The 21,940-nt window shown below is 50.4% G+C and overlaps 1 protein-coding gene across 1 annotated transcript; it reads right to left on the bottom strand.

Moving 5' to 3' along the window:
* Positions 1-688: 688 nt before the first annotated feature.
* LOC311596470 (aquaporin-12) lies at positions 689-6,590 on the bottom strand. The gene is made up of 3 exons (XM_084779930.1): positions 5,972-6,590; positions 4,276-4,392; positions 689-1,062 (listed from the first exon to the last, which is right to left on the bottom strand). Exons 1-3 carry the CDS (start codon positions 6,576-6,578, stop codon positions 896-898), a joined length of 891 nt encoding a protein of 296 aa, XP_084636056.1. The 5' UTR covers positions 6,579-6,590; the 3' UTR covers positions 689-895.
* Positions 6,591-21,940: the final 15,350 nt, after the last annotated feature.

Genomic DNA, 21,940 nt, shown 5'->3' with positions numbered 1-21,940 from the left:
AAAACAATGATGCGGCTAACATCCACACACCAAAGACTAGGGGCATGCTCTGGGAATAATTCCTACTGAGAACCGTGTGTGGATACCCCCATGTGTGTGCACGTGTGTATGCATACACGCATGGGCGTGCAACACTCACACAGCTTCTAGAATGGCTCCCAAGTGTTCTATCATCACCACAGCACAGATGCACACAGCACTTGCATCCGTCCTCTATGTCACGCTGTACAGCTACCCTCCACATCAACGTAGTATTGCCTTACTCTGCACATCTGGCCCAAGTTCTGCATCAGGGCATCAGGGCATCAGGACCCTAGTAGGATTCCTGTCCTAGCCATCTGTGCTTGCCATGAGGACCCCCAGGCTGCCAGCCTCCCAGGGTCCAGTATGGCCACAAAGAGCTCCCTAGATGCTTCCTCTGCTTCTGAGGCAGACTCTCGCCCCCCTCACCAGCACCAAGCCCTGAGGCATCTAGCAAGACCCCTGAAGCATTCACTGAAGTCTCCACTGCAGGTTCCACGGCTTTCCTCGGGGTCCCCAGCAAGTATTAGTGCTGACTGTGGGCTCCCAGGCATGAGCCCAGGGATCCAGGCCCAGGTTATCTCACCCTGGGCTTTTGGCCAGTGTTTGCGGCCTTACTTTTTGTTATCACTCTATAAACATGAGTTAGGAAAGAACGTGTAGTGGGTGAAAAGGACTTACCCTCACCTGTCCTTCTAGAAGCTTCCATCAGGTAGGGAGACAGGAATGTCTTTAGCAATGGTTTATTGGCAAATTATTTTATGGTAAGGAGACCAGAAGTCTCGGTGGGGGGGTGGGGTTGGTGGTGTCCGAAGCCTTGGTGAGCGAGGCAGCTCAACCAGACCCCAGTGGCTACCACCCTGGTTTGCATAGGCTACTGCCCTTTGGCACTACTTCCTCTTGTGGACGTCTTGGAGTCCGCAGAACCTGGGGACAGCTTCCCTCTGGGAGTTCGGTACTTGTTTTTCTGTCGGTAGAACAGATTTCTCTGGAAAAGGCGCGGAAGGTGGCCCTGATGCAGTAGGACAGCCAGGATCATCCCTGCAAGAGATGGGGTCAGGTCGTAGAGGGGCCTGAACATCAACTGTCGCCCAGGCCCTCCCTGCTGCCTCCTACCTGAGCTCTGGTCTGGCTCTTTCTTAGCCACGCCCCTTCCCTGGCCCTGCCCCTTAGGGCTGAGAACAAGCTGCCTAGAGTCCAGGGAGCATCCATGGGACGTTAATATGTTTATAGATTGTGCTCTGGGTGCCCAGGACTCAGGATGCCCCACAGAAATGCCCCACGCCATTTTCCAATTCTATACTACCATCTCTCTTTCAGGCTGCCTCTGAGTATGGCATTGTGGGCAGGGCTGCTATCAGTGAGGGGAGGCTGAGAGGGGCGCGTGCTGGATAGTTTTATGTCAACTTGACACAAGCTAAAGTCATCTAGAGGAGGGCACCTGAATTAAGAAAATACCCCCATAAGATCTGGCAGTAAACAAGAAGAGACTTGATACCCTATGAGCATATGCAGGGGGAGGGGGTCCCCTCTCAGGCACAGTCATAGGGGAAGGGAGTAAGGGGAAAATGGGAGGGAAGGAGGAAGGGAAGGACACAAGGGATGGGATAACAATTTAGATGTAATATGAATAAATTAATAAAAAATATATATTTTTTTAAAAATCTGTCAGTAAGGCATTTTCTGACTGGGAGGCGGGGCAGCCCATTGTGTGTGAAGCCATCCCTGGGCTGGTGGTCCTGGGTTCTATAAGAAAGCAGGCTGAGCAAGCCATGGGGAGCAAGCCAGTGGGCAGCACCCCTCCACGGCCTCTGCATCAGCTCCTGCCTCCAGGTTCTTGGCCTGTTTAGGTTCTTGTCCTGACTTCCTTTGGTACGGCAGTGTAAGCCAAATAGACCCTCTCCTTCCCAAGTTGCTTTGGTCGTGGCATTTCATCACAGCAATAGAAACCCTGACTGAAACAAGGGGAGAAGAGCAGGCTTAGACCTGGGTTTGGGAAGAACGAGGAGTAGGGGACTGGCTCAATATCCGTGTTTTCTCTGAGATTCTAAGTCCTTAAGGGGTCGGGTAACCAGGGAAGAGGGGGAGATCTGACTTTTCTGTTTAGGGTTTGAATGTGTGGTGTAGTGTTCCCACCTAGGAGCTCTCTTGGTCCCACCCACGTGACACGTCAGCTGCTTTGTTCCAGAGAAAAGCTCCTGTGGCGATGAACTGCCTTGCCCGCATTCCGGGGCTTGCCTTGGTCATCCCCCTGAAGCAGATGTGGTGCTATTCTCAGTCCAGAGGCAGAGAGGACACCTGTTCAGGGGCTCCCAAGCAGCAGGACCAACATACGGCAGTGGCTTTCTGATCTTTCCCACCAGGGGGCACTACCTCACAACAGCCTTGTTCTTAATGGTGACTCTCTCTCTCTCTCTCTCTCTCTCTCTCTCTCTCTCTCTCTCTCTCTCTCTCTCTCTCTCTCTTCCCCCCCCCCTTTCCTCTTTCCTCACTCAGTCTCTGTATGTGTGTCTCTGTCTGTGTCTGTGTCTCTGTCTGTCTGTCTGTCTGTCTGTGTTTCTATGCCCAAGCACATATAGATTCTGGTGATTTGATCTCAGTTCCTTGCGCATGTGTGACAAAAGCATTTTACAACACAGAGCCACCTCCCCAGCTCCTCAGGGTTGAGGAGCTCTTGTTTTTGTGTTGCTGACTTCTAGGTGAAGATGGTTACTTGAGCACGCACCTGTCATTCTGTCACACCAGGCAGGAGAGTCACAAGTCCTAAGCCTAGCTCACCAGGTCAAAAGTCAAGCCCACATCATGAGAGGTGAGCACTGAGGCAGCCTACTCAAAGTTATGCCAAAAACTGAAATATTGGTGTTGAAGAGATGTCTTAGCTCATAAGGGGCTAAGTAGAGGACTTTAGATTCAACTCTAGCACCTATGTATAAAAAGCCAGACAGACCAGGTATGGCGCTGGAGCACACCCTTAATCCCAGCACTCTGGAGACAGAGGTAGGTGGAACTCTGTGAGTTTGAGGCCAGCCTCATCTATATTAAGAGTTCCAGGACAGCCAGGACTACATGGACAGAGCCTGTCTCCAAGCTACTCCTCTCCCCATGAATCTGGGCACAATGGCACATAAACATAATCCCGGCACTGGGGAGGAAGAGACAAAAGGATTCCCGGAGTTTGCTGGCCTGACAGCCTTAGAGAGCTCTCTCTCTCTCAAAGCAAGCAAACAAACTCAGGGTTAGGGTTAAATGAATAGGGCCTGAGGAAAGACACCCAAGGTTGACTCCCACGTGTGTATTCACATATATGAACACATGTACACATATGCACGTATACACCTATATACAAATTAATTAAAGCTGAGAAGTCCTGCAATCTATGTGGAGAGAGCCAGGGCTTTTGGCTGTTTCCCCTTTGGTGCAGCACTGCCCGGAGTCCTGCCAAATGTGGACCTGGAAGGAGCGGAAAGCTTCCAAGGTTCCGGTGGACCTCAGTCATCTGATAAAGCCATGGTCAGTGTAGGAAAATTGAGGCCTGGGACCAGTGCCAGACAAGAGTGTCCTCTACCTAGGTCGAAGCTGCCAGAACCCCAGAATTGCCCAGATTCTGTAGCTAGGGACATCTGGTGGCCTTCTCTGGGTCACTCCAGCTCAGGGACTTTACTGCTATTCCTTTTTCAAAGCTTGGGTGCCTGGAGAGGGTCCCCTCTGTGCTTCAAGGAATCACAGGGCAGACCTGCTTGCTAGGAGCTACGGGCCCTGAGTGCCCAGGTCTGCAGCCCTGGAGGGCATGGGATCATCCAAGCACAGCCTCTATGTCTCAGGGTCTCCATGGTAGCAGCACTGAAAAAAGACACCTTTAACTGAGTGTGTAAAGATGCACTGGAGAAAAGGAAACCCAGACACAAGGGAACCTACGGCAGCCTGTACCTTCTTCCCATACAGAACCCCAGGAGAGCCCGATTCTCCATACCCCACTCTGCGCCTAACACTATCCCCTCTCCTCTCTGACAATCCAAACCAGGGTGTGCCCGTCTTTGTCACCACCTCCAACTGTCCACACTGTGGAGATTAAGAGAACAGATCCAAAACCCTTATTGTCCCAACCCCCAACCTCCTTCTCCTCCAAGACCCCAGGGAGCCAGGAAGGGTGACAGCATTGTGAAGCTGTATCCAGCAGTGCCCTGTGTGTCAGTGTCTGCCCCCTGCCACAGACACTACCCAGGCCAGCCCTACCCCCCTGCCACGACTCCTCACCTGCCACAGGACCCAGGCAGTACACATGGGCATACTCCAGCAAGGTGTTCCCAGAGCAGTGGAATGTGACAGAGGCAGCCAGGACAGGGTTGAAGAAAGCAGATGTGTAGGGCCCAGCTGTGGACAAAAGCACGGAATTCTCAAGGGCTAGCTCTGCCTGAAGCTACCTGAACAGGCGAGGGAAAGACCCGCCTCTGAGACCACACTGCTAGACACGGGACTGTGATCTTGGCACTAGAGGCTTTGGGGGCAGCTGTCCTCCCGGCTGTATGTTGATGGATGGCAAAGAAGCAAGGCTGGTGTGGCCAAGGCCAAATGTCCCAGAAGAGCTGTCACCAAGGTCTCACCAGGATGTCTGACACAGTACCCCATACCTCACCGAGACTCCTGAGTCAGTATTCCTCTGATCCGACACCTTCCGGGAGATGTCCCAGAGGGGGGAAACCAAGAAGAAACAAGAACAGAAGACAGGGAGAGGAGTTGGGGGGGGCAAGACTGAAAAGGGGGGTGAGATAAAACCAGCGACAGTGACAGAGACATCACTTGCAGGTCTTGGGAGAACTACAGAGGAGTCCCTTGCAGAGCAACCACAGAAGAGAAGGCGGTAAGGGGAGCGCTTGAGCCAGATGCATCATATCTTTCAGGCCACGCCAGGAAGCTGAGCGATGACACTGGGCAGCCAGGGCAGAACCTGGAGCTCAAGAAAAGCAAGCGCTGTGTGGAGCTAGACCTGGGTGCGGGACACAGGCAGCTCAGCTGTGGGAGCTGGGAACCCTGGCCCATCGGGTAGGGTGCAGCTGCTCTTGTTCAGCCTCCCAGAAGTCATTACCCTCCTGTGTTCTCTGTGTATCTGGCCTCAGCTTGTCCCATCTCATCAGGATGCTCTTGCCAGTATGGGTCACAAAGTGGCTCAGCATTGACTTACGATGTTCCTGTTTCCTGGGCTCTTGGCCTCCTGGGACAAACCTTTGAGAAACCTCGGCTCTGGCACCTAAGTAACATCCACAGAGCCCGCAGCTCTGAGGAGGAGCTGGACAGTAGCCTATGGTGCTCCCTGTCCTGGGATCCTATCTAGGGATGCCTACCTCAGGGTGGATCCCCGGGCTGAAAAAATGAGACCTGGGCCTTGTTCAAAATCAGGGTCCACCCGAGCTGGGCCCAGAGCAGCCTCTAAAAGAGTATGAGGGACCAAAAGAGCCGAGTCAGGATGTCAGCCTGTCCAGGGCAGAGATCACAGGGCGTGAGGGGCTGCTGCTGTCTCGGGACTGAGTGAGGAGGGTGAGAGGACCAAGGGAGAAAGAACTCATAAGACTTGTCACCTTTTACGGGGTGTTGGAGTACTCTGGGGCTTCACAGCCCAGACCAAGCAAGCTGGGGAATGCCTAGCTCTGCTAGGTACCCCAGATATAACAAACATTGCAGCTGGGAATTGGGGAAAAATATAAGGGATGGGGCACACACACACACACACACACACACACACACACACACACACACACACACACACACAAACATACACACACACACACACATAGTCCCAGGTCAAGCCTTTCAGTCCCTATGCTCCTGTGGGGAGCCCAAGAAGTGGTTACCCCAGTCTCTGTGGGCCCCTTGACCAGCAGACTCCCACCCTGTAGGGTCCCAATGAAGGTAGTGGGGTCCTGACAGATCCAGCAGAGAAGGGAGCAGGTCTCACCTGTGTAGGCCATGACAGTGATCAGCAGTGCCAGGGCAGGCACCCTGTAGACAAGAAGGCTGTGCTGTAGGCGCAGGAGGCTAAGGTGGAAGAAGAAAGTACAGGCACCCTCCACTAGTGCGCCCTGCAACACGGATGTGCGCAGGGTTGAGCTGCAGTGCGTAGCCATGAGGCTCTGCAGCAAGTGTAGTTCGCTGAGCTCCCAGGTCCAGCAGTGCTGGGTCAGGGCACAGGCAGCCTGTGCACCCAGCACCTGGGCCACCAGTTTCAGCAGGGTGCTGGTCAGCGATGCCTCCGCCATGAGGAACTCCTGCAAGGCCACAGTGGGGTTGGCAGAGGCCCCATCAAAGGTGACCCCATGCACCAGGAAAAGCAGGAAGAGCAGGGTCAGCAACAGGTCGGGTCCAAAGCCCCCAGCCCAGGGGCCAAGCTCCACCAACACTCGCATCTCTAGGCAGCAGGCTGCCAGCTGGGCTGTGCCCACTGCCTCCCGGGCAAAATTGGCATAGGTGCCCACTGGGAGTAGGGCTTTAGATGCTCTCCTAGTGGCCTCGCAGAGGGCACAGGTGGCAATAAAGAAAGAGAGCGACACATTCAGACTGGCCATCAGTCTGGGTTCTACAAGGAGCCGTCCTGAGCAAGGACCTAGTGACCCGTGGGAGACTGCCTGGCTCCACAGCCCAAGGACAGAGGGGGCGGTTAGAGGTTGCACTTGGCCGCTGGGAACACCACACCTGTGCTCCTTACAACTGACACCACCGGTCACAAAGCCAAGTGCTGCAAGCAACAGCCACAGAGGAACCCGCCCTGCTTGGCGCCCTCCCTGGGCTGAAGCACACTGCTCTGTCTCTCACCAGCCTGGGGCACTAGAGACAGACCAACTTCTTCAAAGCCACCAGGAGGTCTGACTTACACTCCGCCTCCTTGCAAGAAGACCACAACACCTTTTCCCAGCACCAACATCAGCATTGTGCCCCACCTGACCCCCTATCTCCCCGCAACTGTTCTACGTCCCCTTCCTGGGAAGGACCCTTAGATCTGTGAGCACACTGGGTTCTTACTCCCGGAATTAGCCAAGAAGTAGCCGTCAAATTCAGATCTGCTGTATGGACCAGGTCCCCCTGCAAAAAACAAACAAATAAAACAAAAAACCAGTGCCCATCACAGGGAGCTCCGGGCTGCAGGACACTATGCCTACAGAAGTGGGCCACTTAGTGTGCCTGTGGTTTTTCTGCCTGGATATATACTGTGGGGCTCCCCACCCCCACCCGACCCCCACCTCACCCCACCCCCCGCTGCCAGGATCCTTGGCCACCGTCCCCAGGGACAAAAGAAGCAGAATATGTACACCATCGAGACTAGCTTCAGCAAGACTGCTCAACTTTATTTGGGGTGAACAAAGCCAATATAGTTCTTGAGTTGAGCCAGTGGAGGGTCCCCAGGGTAAGTGTACACTATTGGCTGGGGCTAGAAGTGCCAAGAATGCATTATTTGCATTTGGCAGCAGAGTCCTCTCATATGACTGGAAACTATGTCAAAGGTCATATTCCAGATGAGGTTAAAGGCATCTGTGCCGAGGGACCCTCTCAAGATGAGGTCAGGCAGAGCGGAGGAAGTTCTGCTGACAAAGGGAGTTCTCCATTTAGCTCACACACAGAAAAGCTTTCTGGACCTGGTGGATTGCAACCTCAAACAGCAGGGTCCTTTGACAATGTACATCAAACAAAATGAATTTTAAAAGAAAGGCTGCAAGGAAGCATTGAACAAAACGACAGACTGGGTAGCCCTGCTGCTTCCTATGAACCTCAGGATTTGTTGGGCCAGGATAGGCTAAGGACCTGTGTCACCTGTTGGGGGACAAGACTCTGCACAGCACCCTGCCCCTTCACTGTGTACAGAGAGACACACATTGGCAGGGACCTTCCTGAGATCACGTGGTGAGCTGTGGCTCTCAGGACTAGGGAAACCAGAGGAGTTGTGGGTACTATGGGGACTCAGTGCTGGATGCTGGTCAGGCTACAGAGCAGGAAGCCTCATGGCTCTGGGCAGCGGTTGTCAGAAAGACTCCACAGAGACACAAGTAGGACAAAAGGATGAGTATGCATTCAAAGGAGCTGCTGGGGCTCTTCTTCCCACATGCATGTCCTGAGAGAAGGGGGAAACAGGCTCAGACAAAGCATGTCCCCAGTTACAGAAGAAACATTTCCAGAAGATGCTATGATCAAAAATCAGATTGAGGTCTGAAAGTGTTCCCAAGATATCATTATGGTTCCAGCCAGTTGAGTCCTGATAGCATAAATGCTACACAGTGCACACACACACACACACACACACACACACACACACACACACATACACACACATGCACACACTTGTTTCTGGAGCCAGGTAGTTAAAAGCCTCTTTCAAAATAGTTTGCTAACATTTTTGCATTATCAAACACACTTAAAAATTAGCTTGCCGGGCTGGAGAGATGGCTCAGTGGTTAAGAGCACTGTCTGCTCTTCCTGAGGTCCTGCATTCAATTCCCAGCAACCACACGGTAGCTCACAACCATCTAGAGTGTCATCTGATGCCCCCTTCTGGCATGCAGGTGTACGTGCAGATAGAGCTCTCATACGTAAAATAAATAAGCTTGCCAGTTTCCATTTTAATATATTTTAATTTTTTATTTTCCTTACATGTCTGTGTCTGTATGTGGCTTTTTTTTTGTCCATGTGGACAGGTTTCCACAGAGATCAGAGGTGATGGATCCCTGAGAGCTGAGGTTACGGGCACTTGTAGGATGCCTGACATGGGTGCTAGGAACTGAACTTGGGTCCTCTGTAAGAGCAGAGTGAAATTATGGCTGTAAATGTACTGAATCCATAGAACAGGAAGAATTGAGAATTAATATTGAAAAACACACCCCTAGCAATGGGCAAGAGACACCTTGTTGGCGGCGGTGTTCTTAATATCAATCAGGGGCGGAGCAGATGGCAGTCCTTTGTTTGTCTTAGCTTGATGCCTGGCTTGTTGGCCAAAGTATCTTATCTTATGCCTGAGACTCATAAAAATCATATCAAATCAAAGCCAGGCAGCACAGCTCAGAAGGAGGAAGACAGAGACCTGAGGACCACCATGCTACCCACAGACCTGCCCTCTAGCGCATGGCACAGGTGGGTCATAGACACCCACTTGCTGCCGTGCCAGGCAGCATAGATGGAGGACGTCACCCAGGGGTCCCCCAGCTGCTTTGGCCATCCTGCAGCAGGAGCCACCACAATGTGCAAATATGTGGTCAGATGGGAAAGAGAGAGAAGTGGAGCAGCTTGAGCATATGGAGGCCGATGGAACTGAAGACTTGAGCGTGTCTGATGGATGTACATTATTATATTAATATAAATTGTTGTGTTGCTTGGCAGTGGATCTCATAGAATTCAGGCTGGCCTTGAACTCACGATGGAGCTCAGGATGACATTCAGCTTCGGGTCCTCCAGCTCCTACCTCCCAGGTGTTGGGGTTGCAGGTGTGCACCACCAGACTTGGCATAATAACATTCTATTAGCAAATGGTTTTCGTTTTTTGCCTCACGGCTGTGTGGATCATTTGGAGAGTCTCCAATGACCCAGAATCGCTTCCCTACCACTCTCATAAACGAAGTCCCTCTCACTTGGCTTCATGGCTGTCATGGAGTGACACGGGGTGATTGCACATCTGCACTCAGGATGGAGCCCAAGATCTGAAGACAGCAACTCCAAATGAAGCTTGTCTGGAGGGGAGTTGTGAGTGAAGTGTGACCTCTCCCCCCCCCCCCACCTTGGGGTCAGTAAGGGATGCAGCAGACATTCCTGCATGGGTCTGCTCTGTGGAGCATGTGATGGCCTCACTCCTGAGACAGTTACTCGTGTGCACTCAGATGTTTGTGGTCTGGGGAGCACATTGCACAATAATGTTCCCAGATGCTGGCATGTTGGTGACTCCAGAGGTATGGTCATGGGCTTTGCCTCTTCTTTCTCTTTATCCTAAAATCCTTCTTGGGGTGGGTCCTTGAGTGGCACCTGGTCCCCCACACTTGTCTCCCCAACACCTTTCTCCAGCCTTTCACTTGAAACAGATCTCAGAGCCAGGGCTTATCAAGGCACACTTCAGGGTTTTCCTCTAGGCAGGATGGAGCCACTGGGGTGTTCCCAAATTGGACTCACCCTTTGTCAGCCAGCCCTGAACCCAAAATTTTCCAGGATTCTGGCTGTCCTTGCTTGCTCTGTGTCCTCTGGCTCCCAAAACTCTCCCCATTCCTCTTTTAGGTGAGCATTTCCCAGCCCTCACTCCTGGCCTCATTCTGGCCCCTCCACTCTCACCTTTCGCTATGGTTGGCCACACCCAGTGACAGTTACAACTGCCCATAGTGGACCGTTTAGAATTCTGCTTCCTCCCAGGCAGGGCTGGAGCAGCAGCCCAGTCACAAGACCATGCAGAGACCCTGCTGGATGGCCACAGCACCCTGAGCCAGCGTTGTCTCCCTTCTCCACACTGCTGCTGGGTAAGGCGATCATGAACTCAGGCGTGCATGAGCACAAACAAGGTCAGAATTTCACACCAGCTGGCACTGAGCCACATCAATGGGAATAGCTCTTCCTTTACCCTGAGTGATGATTCAGGGATAGTGGCCTCTGTGTGAGGGGATATGCAGCCTTCTCATCTAATATGGAGGAGGGTGCCTCCTATAGAGGTGGTGCCTCAAACTGTCCATTTGGTCACTGAGATGGCCCAACTGGAGCTACCAGCAACTGGGGAAGGATATTCTATGCTGGGAAGACAGGTCTGGCATTTCCTCCAGGTCTCCGTCCACAGGCCTGAGTGTTCTGTGGAAGATTCTAGCTCTATAGACAAACGCTAGAGCCTCCACTGAAGCTACCCCCAAAGACCATAGACACGTCTCCATCGCCTGTATTATCTGAGAAAACACACACTCATAGCTCCTCATCCTGGTGGGCCTCATGACACAACACACCCTGACATCCTTGCAGCTAGAACCAAGGGGCTTGTTTTCTGAGTCTGGCATTTGCTACTATCTCCACTGAGCTCCAAGGAATCAGAGGAGCCTGCGCAGGGCTCACCTGCCTGCCTTGGTGCCCGTTTCTGTTCCTATTTTACTTGCAACCTGGACTTCCCAGCTCCCTCTGCCTCACAGGCTAAATTCCTGCCCAGCATCATTTCATCTTTGATTATCAAGAGAATGGTTTCTGTGTGCATTGTGTTCTGGGGGTGCTGGTGCAGTCCCATCTTTGACAGCCTCTAATAGGCTGATGCTCCAGCGTAGGCCTGAATTGGGGTTTAAAAGCATGCCAAGCTTCGTGGACCCAAAGAGAACCCACTAGGGAGGCAGGGCAGCCTCCCGTCTCCCATCAAGAGCAGCATCTTTTTGACCCCTTCCTCTAACTCCACCTATTGCTCTTTGCTTCCTCGCTTCTCTGTATTCGATGTACAGTGCAACACAGAGCATCAAAGGCTAAACTGGCTGAGGCCTTAGCCTCTAGCCTACAGTCCTGATCTCAACCTGAAGTGCCTGGTCAAGCTGCTTATGAACATGACTGCTCCCGTGTCCTCCGTGGTCGCCACCTGTTCCCAACGGACGTTGCTGCCTTGCTGTCCTTTTCAGAGAACCTAACTGAGGTTCTGAGATGCATCTCCCCGAAGCTCGCCATGCCTCCATATATGCTGAGACTCATCTGAACTCCCTCTTAACAGCTGTCCCTAGCCAGTGGCTCTTTCCTGGGCATCTGCAGCTGCAATCTGAGGGTCCATAGCTCACAGAGCACAAGGGCACCCAGCCCCTTCCCATCTTGTGGGACATCCTCTTTCTTTCTGCCCTTGTACTGTAAGGTGGTTCCCCCAAGGCACCCCCCCATGCCCCAGGGCCTCTTCTTTCCTAAGTGTCACCACTGTCCTACCCAGAATGGACTCATAGCTTGCTGATCACTATGCGACAGAAGCCCCACCCCCACCCCCACCCCACCCTTCCTCAGAAGGTGAGTCTTGTCTACAGTTCACTGCCTGTGATGCATAGATTTCCCCCTCACCTCGTATTTGCACACAACCTCTCTATTGAAGACACTTTGAGCTTGCCCTCTGTGGGCAAAACATGTGCTGTTCGATCTAGCTGTGTCCTAAAGGCAAGCTCATTAGCATAAGGAGCCGGCTAAGGCCTTGCAGGGCCAAGGAGAGGAATCTCCGGCCCCTACTCTTCTGTGCTACTCTCACTCCTGGGGTCCTTTGTAGCCACAAGGTTACTCCTCCCCCTTTCCCTTTTTGGAGGCCAATTATTCTGCAAGTCCAGCCCCCCTCTTATCCCTGCTGAGATGCTATAATGGCAGGACTTGGCCTTCCCCTTCTTTCCAAGTAAAGATTTTTATTTTTAATAAGATTGGTTCATTGGTCAGTTTGGAATCCTGTAACACCCACTAATCTAAGTATCACCGCCTTGACACCTGGACTCATATTCCCTCCTATTCCTGGCCATGCACTGTTGTGCTCTTCTAAGAAGAGATTCAGTTAAGGATGAACCTGGCTGGATCACTGGAGCCTTAAAAGCAGTCATTGTGGTGTTTTCCCTCTTACTCCAATGGAGTGCGGCAGATGCCAGATTCGGAAACGACCTCGGGACGGGGCGAGCTTAGTGACCTCTGGGTGACAAACTGCTCCCACGAACTCAAACCACTGAGCCAAGAGTTTCCCAAAGATCCTTCTCAACAGACGAGAAGAGAGGTATCTCAGATGCAACCTGAGGCAAAGCAATTGTCCCATCCACACACTGGCTGAGATATTGCTTGATCATGGTGAAGGTGGTCATGCGTGCATACGAAGCTACCATCCTTATCTGGTCCGTGAGTTCCTTCCTGGGTGACTTGGATTTGTTGGAGAGCAGTCCTACAATTAAACTGCCAGCCCAAGATTGTGAGTATTGAGCCAATCAACTGCTGCACTTGGTTGACACATGTCCAGTGCAGTAGCTGCGTCTCCATGCCCTGCTCTCCCAAGGGTGACCATTAGTGTCTTAAATCTCTGCTTAATCTGATCAGAACTGCTCCTTATGTTCTCTGAGGAGCCAATCACTCCTCCAATAAGTAGTGTGCAGCAATGTCCCAACATCGCCGACATCTCAAGAGAAGTCAAGCTCTACCCTTGAGGCCGTCAAGCCTGACTTAATGTGTGTCATAAGCAATTGCTCCATCTCTAGCTGCAACAGGAGATGGGAGGAAAGACCTCTCCAGAACACTGACAGCAGCAAAGGCATCCCATAGTCCCAGAACCAGGTGACACATGAATATCAGGCTTGCAGTTGCTGAGTGGAACTCGGCAGCGCGGTGTTCCGCATTGCGCATTGACAGAGCATTGAGCTCGAGATTTGGCTTCCTCCCGATTACGGGGTGGAGGTTGGATGCATCTCCGGGATACTGACTGAACTCGCCATTGAGTTTGAACTGAGTCTCAAGATCAGGGACGTCCGTCTCCATATCCTCTGATGTCATCCTGTGGTAAGGGAGATTCACAAGGAGTGGTGTCTGGCATTTTCTGCTTGGTTGCCATTGTAATTGGTTCCGCAAGTAAAGATCTTGAACTATAGCCGAGATCGCTTGCAGCACTTAAACACTAGAGCTAAAGTAGGACAGACTATGACTGGCTACAAGCAATCAGCCCAGCATCTCTTATGGACCTCTGGACCAGGCCGGGCACTCCTCCTGGCTTCCTTTGCAAGTTGCTGTCTGTTGGATCTCAAAGGCATCTGATGATTTGTGATTTATGGTTGTTCTCACACAGCAAGTACAAAGCTGACTGGTTGCTGAGGAGACAAAATGTTTACTATCTGGCCCTCTATAGAAAAGGTTGGCCAACGCTCATGGAGAGCCCTGGCTTTGCAACCTGCAACCAAAACAAAAGCCACCAGCTGCCTGCAGACCTCCAGGCCAATGATCCCACATGAACCTAAGGGGATGAGGAATGAACATCTGGTCAGGGCCTCAAGAAAAGCACAGCTCCCGATGTGGGGAGCCGACGTGACAGATGGATGCTCCCCATTTGCCTTCAATTGGCCCTGGCAAAAGGGGGCTCTGAGGGGGCGCCTACTCTTCACCTCTCAGCTGGCACCTTGTGCACAGCCCAGCTTCTCTCGTGGGCCTCCTCCTGCTTTCTGCCACACTTTCTTGGCATGCGACGGGACAAGGCCAAAAAGAAAACGCCACAGCTACAGACAGCACCCATGAGAAGGACTGCACCGTGCCATTCATGGATGGTGCAAAACTACCTTCATTCCACCTGCTCAACAAGGACACCAGAGTACCTGTCGTCCAACAGTCATGCTCTGATGCTCAGTCCAGAGCAGACACCAACTTTGTCAGACCTTGATGGCCTCCCACAACTCAAATCCTATCACAGCTAGGATGCAGCTCAGTAACAGAGTCTCTGCCAAGCCCTCTGTTGGACCCCACCTCGGGCTCCTCACAGCTAGCCTCCAGGTAGCCAGATCCTCCCCCCCCCCCCCCCCCGGTGTTCAGACACCTCCAACAGCAAGTAACAAACCAGAGTTGTTGCTGCTAAGACCTCTTGAGTGGTCTTGGCTGGCAGGCACTGGTACTGGCAACGGGGCCATCATGCTACTGGCAGATACTGGAATCAATCTGATCAGTGCCCAATGGGGTTACTGGACTTTGATCAGCACTCACTGGGGTTACTGGAATCTGATCTGCGCCCACTGGGGTTACTGGAATCTGATCAGTACTCACTGGGGTTTCCGGGTTCTTGTTTTCTGTGAAAAGACCTAGGACAGGAGCATATGACTGGTAGTAGAAGCAGAGACAGTTTATTAAGGAAGAAAGTGCCTCTGAGGGAAGAAGTGGGCCAGAGTTTGAAGAAAGGTCAGAAGCTCAATGGTGCCAGGGTCAAGGGGGTCATCTGTATACTGCAGGCTCTTTGTGGGGCCACTGTCAATTGGCTTTGGTTTCTTCCATTTAACCTACCTCTCTGCCCTACTCTCCTGACACAATCACTGCTGTCACTAGGGCCATGATGACTGTCCTTTTCTAGGTTCCAGGTCACAAGGTCAATGCCAGTAGTCATGCATGCACATCAGCAGCAGACTAAACAAAGCTTTCTCCTGCCTGGAGGCACAGTTGCCCTGGCATTTTTTTTTCCAGCAATGTGATGAACGTTTGGATGACTGTAGTCCCCTATTTGTTGGACTGACAATGTCACAAAGACAGAGGGACCCCTTGGAGCCTGCAGTCCCACAGGGTAAGTGGGCAGTGTTTGACACTATTTCTCAGAGGTAGCTTCTATCTAGGCTTGGATCCATCTAGCCTGATGCTTGGCTTGCTTGCTTTGAGGAACCCTGGAAAGCAAATGCCTTTTCTGCCCACATTACCCGGGCCTGCTCAGGACCCTGTTTTTGAACTCTGCTAGGGAGATGGTGAGGCCTGCAATTCTCTCTGGCCCACAGCAGTCTCTTTGCAGAGGGGGCGCACCTGAGACCTGTGTTAGGAGGTGACTAGGCCCCGCCCCCAACCCCCAGGCACTGGTCCTGGCCTGAAAACTTTAGGAGGTTCTTATTCTGGAGTGGCCACAACAGTGAGCCCAGATAATAAAGCCAAGTCCTAAAATTTTCTTGGCTCTCACCCAAGGGGACAGACTCAGAGCAGGAGGTTTCTCTCCTCTCTCTGGATATGAGCAGTGGGAAGAAAGTTGGGGGCGGGGCAGGAGCCTCTTGATCAGGGACAATGGATCAGCCCCCAATGGCCTAGGCATACAGTGGGAGCGAGAAGTCGAATAGCTCAGGGCTGGCCACCTTCTGGCTCACGGAACTACTGAATCCTAACCAGGCTGTCCCCAGGTAATCAGTGCTCTGGTGATCATGGTGACTATAGCATTCTGAGGCCACTGGGGAAGCTACCCATTGAGTGAACAGAGTTCATATAGGTAGCTTCATATCCATATAGGGCTTCATATCCCAGGGCTGGGATGGGCTGCAGAGGCACAGCCTCCCTGGCCCCACCCTCAGATGTCCCTGTGCAGCTAAGGCTAGAACGGGCACTTTAGAGACCAGTTTCTTACTTACAAGGCCCAGAATGAGAGCCTGGCATCTCTGCCTTGTCTTGTGTACCTAGTTTATCTCAGCCCCCTTCAAGGCTGAATGTTCAGAGATAATTCATTGTCCTAAATCTGACTCCGGGAGCAGCAAAGCTGCCCGGAGGAGCAGTGGTCTGAGGATAAGCGTGCGCCTTGGCCAGGACCACTTCATACACAGAGCTTTCCCCGACCCCACCCCAATTCTCTGTTTTAACCTAAAGCTCATGTCAGAATCCCAAAGATGACTTAGGAGTTCGCTATATCTGGTCCTCTTTCTACTGTGGCCACACTGATTAAAATTTCTACTTTGCACCACTGTTTGTCTCGTTGGTGTGCCCGGGATGATGGCGGGTGGTGGGCACCTATGAGGTGCTCCAGGTTCTTGTATCCTAGAACAAGATGCTTGGATAGGGACGCACGGACACTAACAAAGCAAGGAAGTGTATAAAGAACGCATCTCTGAGTCCTCTGGTCTGCAGAGTGAGTCCAGGACAGCCAAGGCTACACACAAGAGAAACCCTGCCTCTAAAGAAAACAAAACTGCATCTCCAAGGGAGGAAGGAGATTGTGCTGGGGCTGGGAGAAAGGTTAGAAGCTCAACATTGGCGCACAAAGGATTGGGGCATTTGCAGCACCCACTTAAGGGTGGGGTCTTTTTTTGGGGGGGGTCGTTACATATAGCAGCTCCTTTGTGGTTATTTGTATGATGTAGGCTTCCTCTCTGCACCATGTTTCATGTAGTTCATGATGAGCTAAGGTCACTTTTGAGCGGTCTGGGTTGCCTTTGCACCTGCTCCAGTAGCTGCGGCCAGTTCTAGTCAGCCTTGGCGGTGCTCCAGCTGCTCCAGACATCTTTTTTTTTTTTCCCCACCAACACACATTTCTCATGTCTAGCTTTGCTTTTTTTTTTTTTTTTTAAGATCTTCCAGGTCTCTCAGTGCACCCAGATCTTCTACCTGGACTCTTTCCTGAGAGCTGTGGTCCCACAAATCTTGGAGGGGGGATGCTGGAAGACACCAATACATCTTTTAAAACCTTTTAATTAGTATGTTTTGCTATGAAGGGGCACAATCTCTGCCCAAGAAGGGACCAGAAAACTCCCTATTCTAGCCAGTGACTCAGGATATTTGGACCCTGTGTAGTAGGAATTTGCTGAAATCCCCATCTCCTAACGAGTTTACTCCTGTATCCTAGAAAACTCTTTTCTCTATCCCTTTCCATCGTTTCATATTGTCCACCAACCAATATTTTGGTTAGGATTTTTGGCCTACTCTGTCAACTAAAAGAAAAATGTCAATTTATGTGACCATTTATAAGCCGATTGGGTAGCATGTAAAGAATATACAAACCAAACACAGGTAGACAATATTCATACACAGCCACATGTATAGATTTAAACTCCAAAGATTTTGTATCTTTAGATTTCATCATCATCCAGTGTTTAAGTGACCATGTTCCTTGACCTGTATGTAGGGTTTAATTTGCAAAGACAAGAGCACAGCAGTTCCTTTTCTTAGGACCAAAACTGAGGCAAGGCACCAGGGCTCTTTAGCTGCTGGGAACTAACCCTTTAAGGCATCTCAAGCTTGTGGTCAAGCTTCAGCCTATCAAGACCTGGTCTTTAGCAAATAGGGGAAGGTCGGGTTGTTTGGTTTGGTTTGGGTTTTTTTGTTTTGTTTTGTTTTGTTTTGTTTTGTTTTGTTAATCTCTACTTTCCCTCTGACACATCAGCAGGGTCAAATCATCAAAAATATCTCCTTCTCAAACGGCTTCACAAGCGAGATGGGGTGCTAAGGGGCCTGGTTGGTGCTTCTTACACAAAATCCTAGGATCATAAGGCTAAAAAGATCGAGCTGTACATTTGAGGAGGTGGATGGTTATCACAGAAAATTGAAGGTTGTTTCTGTGATGTCATTCAGTGGTCAAGGGGTCCTCACTAGGGAGACAGTGCCCCTGTAGACAATAATAGTTGATATCCCCGAGGCAACCACAAATGGAGCTTTAATGGCTTGCAATCCAAAGGTATCAAACACACCAGAAGGTTAAACAAACAGAGGCCAGTGTCTCACTAACTTTCCTGTTGCTGTGATAAAATACCTTTACAGCATTCAATCAGGAAAGCGGGGTTTATTTTAGCCAATATCCCAGGGTCATATCCATCACTGTGGGGAAGTGACAGCAGCAGACCCTTGTAGTCAAGAAACAGAGTTATTACTGTACGACGGGCTCCTCCAAACCAAAACACCAGGAAGTAACCGTTGCATGTCTGGGAAAGCTGAAACAAAGTTCACCATGGCCCTCCCTAGGGCTACAGAAGAAGTGAACAGCCCCTGAGGTGACTCACCAGCCCTGCTGCCAAGAGGAGCATCTCAGTCCTGCTTGCAAAGGTGATGCAAAGAACTCAAGGAGCGCAGCCTCCCTGAGTCCCGTGTTGGGGATAGCTCTTCCCTGATGTGGATTCCTTTGACGAGGGCTTGTCTGGTCTGTAGATGAGTAAGGCATTGTGTACTGAAGGAGGCTGCTTCCAGGAGGATGCTGAAGGGAAGACAGCTCCTGGGCCAGGACCTATCCAAATGGGGGTGTGTGTGTCAGGGGGTATAACCCAAAGCCCTAAAGTGAGATGAACCAAATAAACTCTGCAGCATTCTGAGTGTAAGGATCCTGCCATCTGAAAGCAAATAGCAGCTGAAAGTCCAGATGGCTGAAGACACAGAAGCGTCCTCACCGTCTTAATGGTGTGAATCAGGAGGCGCTGGTGGATGCCCTAGCTCACTGTTTCTTGCACCTACGAACACATGACCAAGAGCAACTGGGAAAAGGGCTTGCCTCATAGGTCACAGTCCACTCAATAACCCGGAGGAAGGAACTGAGACAGAAGCAATGAACAGTTTGATTGGCCTACTCTCCACGATTTGTTCAGCTGCCCAGGGGTGTCACCAGGCCCCTCCACAAGAATCATAAATTAAAAAAAATAGGCCCACAGACATGACCACAGGTCGGTCCTATGAGGGCAGTCCTTCAATTTAGACCATCTCTCCCCAGGTAACTGTAGTTTGTGTCAAGTTGACAAAAACTAACTCCCACCAAAAGGTGTGTATTCCAAGAGAGTTAAAGGGTTGCACTGTAAGGGGGTGGTCGGAGCCACACAGCCACATCCATTTTCCTTAGGCCCTGGATCATTCTTGGAAGATCCATCTGATTTCCTTACTGCCTAAATAGGGCGCTGCATATAGACAGCTGCATGGGCACCTTAGCCCAGTGGCCAAGAAGCCATTGAGACTAAGCTTCCTAAAGGGGGTCCTTGAAGAAAACCCTTAAAGCCCTTAAGAATAATTGTGACAGTGGTGGCTATGAGCCAATCTCCAGGGATGAAGGCCCCATGCTTCAAGAGGAATCTACACTAGAGACTATAGAAAAAGACATTTAAGGCTCCAGGTGGCTCTTGGCCACTGTGGGACATGGAACTTGGTGTAAGGAGAGGCTGGGAGTCTTTAAGAGGCTTAAAATGGACCTGAAAGTTAGATATGATATCTCTACCTAGAAAGGGGCAGGAAACAAGGTAAGGATCAAACGGATGAGTGAAAAGATATGTGTGTATCATATGAGTTACACGGGGTTCCAGGAACACCTCATACCATGTAGTGTCAGGTGCCATAGGTCATTAGGCTGTGGTTGCTTGTAGAAGACCTGACAAGTAACTGGTTCAGGCTCCAAGCAGCCATGGTCTGATTATTAGAGAGTATGGGTTTACGCTCCGCCCTTTTACTTAGTCTTTTTTGTCTTCTCAGGTAGGGGAGAAAGAATGATAACATTCTAGGCTCCTTTCAAATAAAAGGAGCTGCTGTGGTTTCACCGTGCCTTGATGCATGAGCGTTCTCCTGCATCTAGTGAAAGCTAATGCCTATAACCTTGGTTCAGGACTGTATTACCGTGTGTGTGTGTGTGTGTGTGTGTGTGTGTGTGTGTGTGTGTTTCCTTTTCTCTAATCACTGGCTACTATCAACAGCAGCCCCTGTCAGGAGCCATCAGCTCTGGCCCCCACCAATTCTACACCCAGCCTCAGTTTACCCTGTGGTGTCAAAGCTGGCCTTGGGGACTAGAAAATATCATCCTGGATGAGGTATCTGAGACCCAGAAAGACAAATGTGGTACGCATTTGCTTATATGTAAATATTAGCTGTTAGGTCGATGATAATCAAGCCATAATCTGTAGAAGCACAGAGGATAATGTATGTAGTAAGGGACTAGGGGATACGGATCCATTAGGAAGAGAAATGGAGTAAATAGTTACGGATGAATGGGGGTGTGGGTTGGGAGAAGCAAGTGAGGAGCAGGAGGAAAAAAAGGGGGAATATAGGTTACACTATTTTTCTTTAAGTTAATGATTACAATGAATATATGTAAGAAAAACATGTTTCAATACCCTCACATGGGTGAAAAACAACTGTGAAAACCAAATTATTCCCAAGAGTCCACATACATTTGTAACTAAGCAACTTGTTATAGATTAACAAAGTGTAGGCAGGCGAGGGAATTTTCTCAGCCAGTTTCTGTCTACTGGCAGGCTGCAATTTGCAGTTACAAAGAATTAACTTAGAGAGTAATCTTATAAAAATCTAAAGAGAATCACAAATCTAAACTTTTATATTAAAAAAAATTAGTCATTTCTACTTTAAAACCTCAAGGTACACATCTACTCATTAACAATTTATCAGGAAGCTGAGGGCAAAATGGGTACAAGAAAGTACCGTGAAAGTCAGGTTCAGCGAGAGAGTCACATCAGCTAATGCTAATTTGGGCTCTTGCTTCCTAACCTCAAAAGGTCCCTAGCTCAACTATTAAAGAGTGTGCTTTTCTGAACTTCAAATTCTTCCTCGAGATTTTATACAACAGAGCCACTGACAAAAACATCTTTACCGAGCTTTTTTTTTTTTTTTTTTTCCTTTTGGTTTTCGAGACAGGGTTTCTCTGTGTAGCCTTCGCTGTCCTGGACTCGCTTTGTAGAGTGGGCTGGCCTTGAACTCACAGCGATTCATGTGCCTCTGCCTCCTGAGTGCTGGGATTAAAGGTGTGCACCACCATCACCCGGCTCACCGAGCCTTATTAAACAACCTATTTTTCTAAATTCTTCTAGGGATAGTGGTCATTGCTAACAATCTACATCTCTAGGTTCTTTCCAAGGGTGGTAGATGAATCATTAATCAGCTCCTGCAGCAATGCCTGAAAGAGATCAAGTGTTGCTATTGTGAGTGCCAGGAATATAGCCCCACAAGGGGATAGAAGCCCCCTTAGAGTTTTCATGCAACTCATAGATTATGAGAGATGGGGTGACCCCAAGGGCAGCAAGCAGAGCTGTGCTCTATAACAGCATGAAGTCCTCCGGGCTCTGCCTCCCAAGGCACACCCATCAGGGTTGTGCTAACCAGTGGCGTGGTCCATGAATTCTAAAGTCATTTGTTACTCTCCTCACATGGGCCTCAACTATCCATTTGTCTGTGAGTTTCATAATGCCAGAGGTCTTTTTGTTTTGGTTTGGTTATTTGGTTTTTTACAGGGTTTCTCTGTAGCCTTGGCTGTCCTGGACTTGCTTTGTAGACCAAGCTGGCCGCAAACTCACAGAGATCCACCTGCCTCTGCCTCCCTGAGTGCTGGGATTTAAGGTGTGTACCACCACAACTGGCTATAATGGCCTGTTTTTAATGGCTGAGTTTACTCCATTATGTAAATGTAGCACATTTTCTTTATCTGTTCTTTTGTTTCCAATTTCTGGCTATTATGAATAAAATCCACCTCACTTACTCTTTAAGAAAACAGGATTGCTCACAGGCCAGTCTCACAGAGGCATTTTCTTTCTTGTGGTCTCTTGTG

This window comes from Acomys minous, assembly GCF_964271855.1.
Source record: "Acomys minous genome assembly, chromosome: 4".
Taxonomy (NCBI): Eukaryota; Metazoa; Chordata; class Mammalia; order Rodentia; family Muridae; genus Acomys; species Acomys minous.
Note: the sequence above shows the minus strand (reverse complement) of the source record. Positions and strands in the feature narration are given on the sequence as shown.

What these genes read in the sequence shown, in the direction of transcription:
- LOC311596470 (XM_084779930.1), bottom strand. Translation starts at nt 6,578, where the DNA reads ATGGCCAGTCTGAATGTGTCGCTCTCTTTCTTTATTGCCACCTGTGCC. An exon ending in CACTGTCATGGCCTACACAG is followed by an intron (nt 4,393 to 5,971) that starts GTGAGACCTGCT and finishes TTTTGTCCACAG; the next exon opens with CTGGGCCCTACACATCTGCT. An exon ending in CTGCCTGGGTCCTGTGGCAG is followed by an intron (nt 1,063 to 4,275) that starts GTGAGGAGTCGT and finishes CATCTCTTGCAG; the next exon opens with GGATGATCCTGGCTGTCCTA.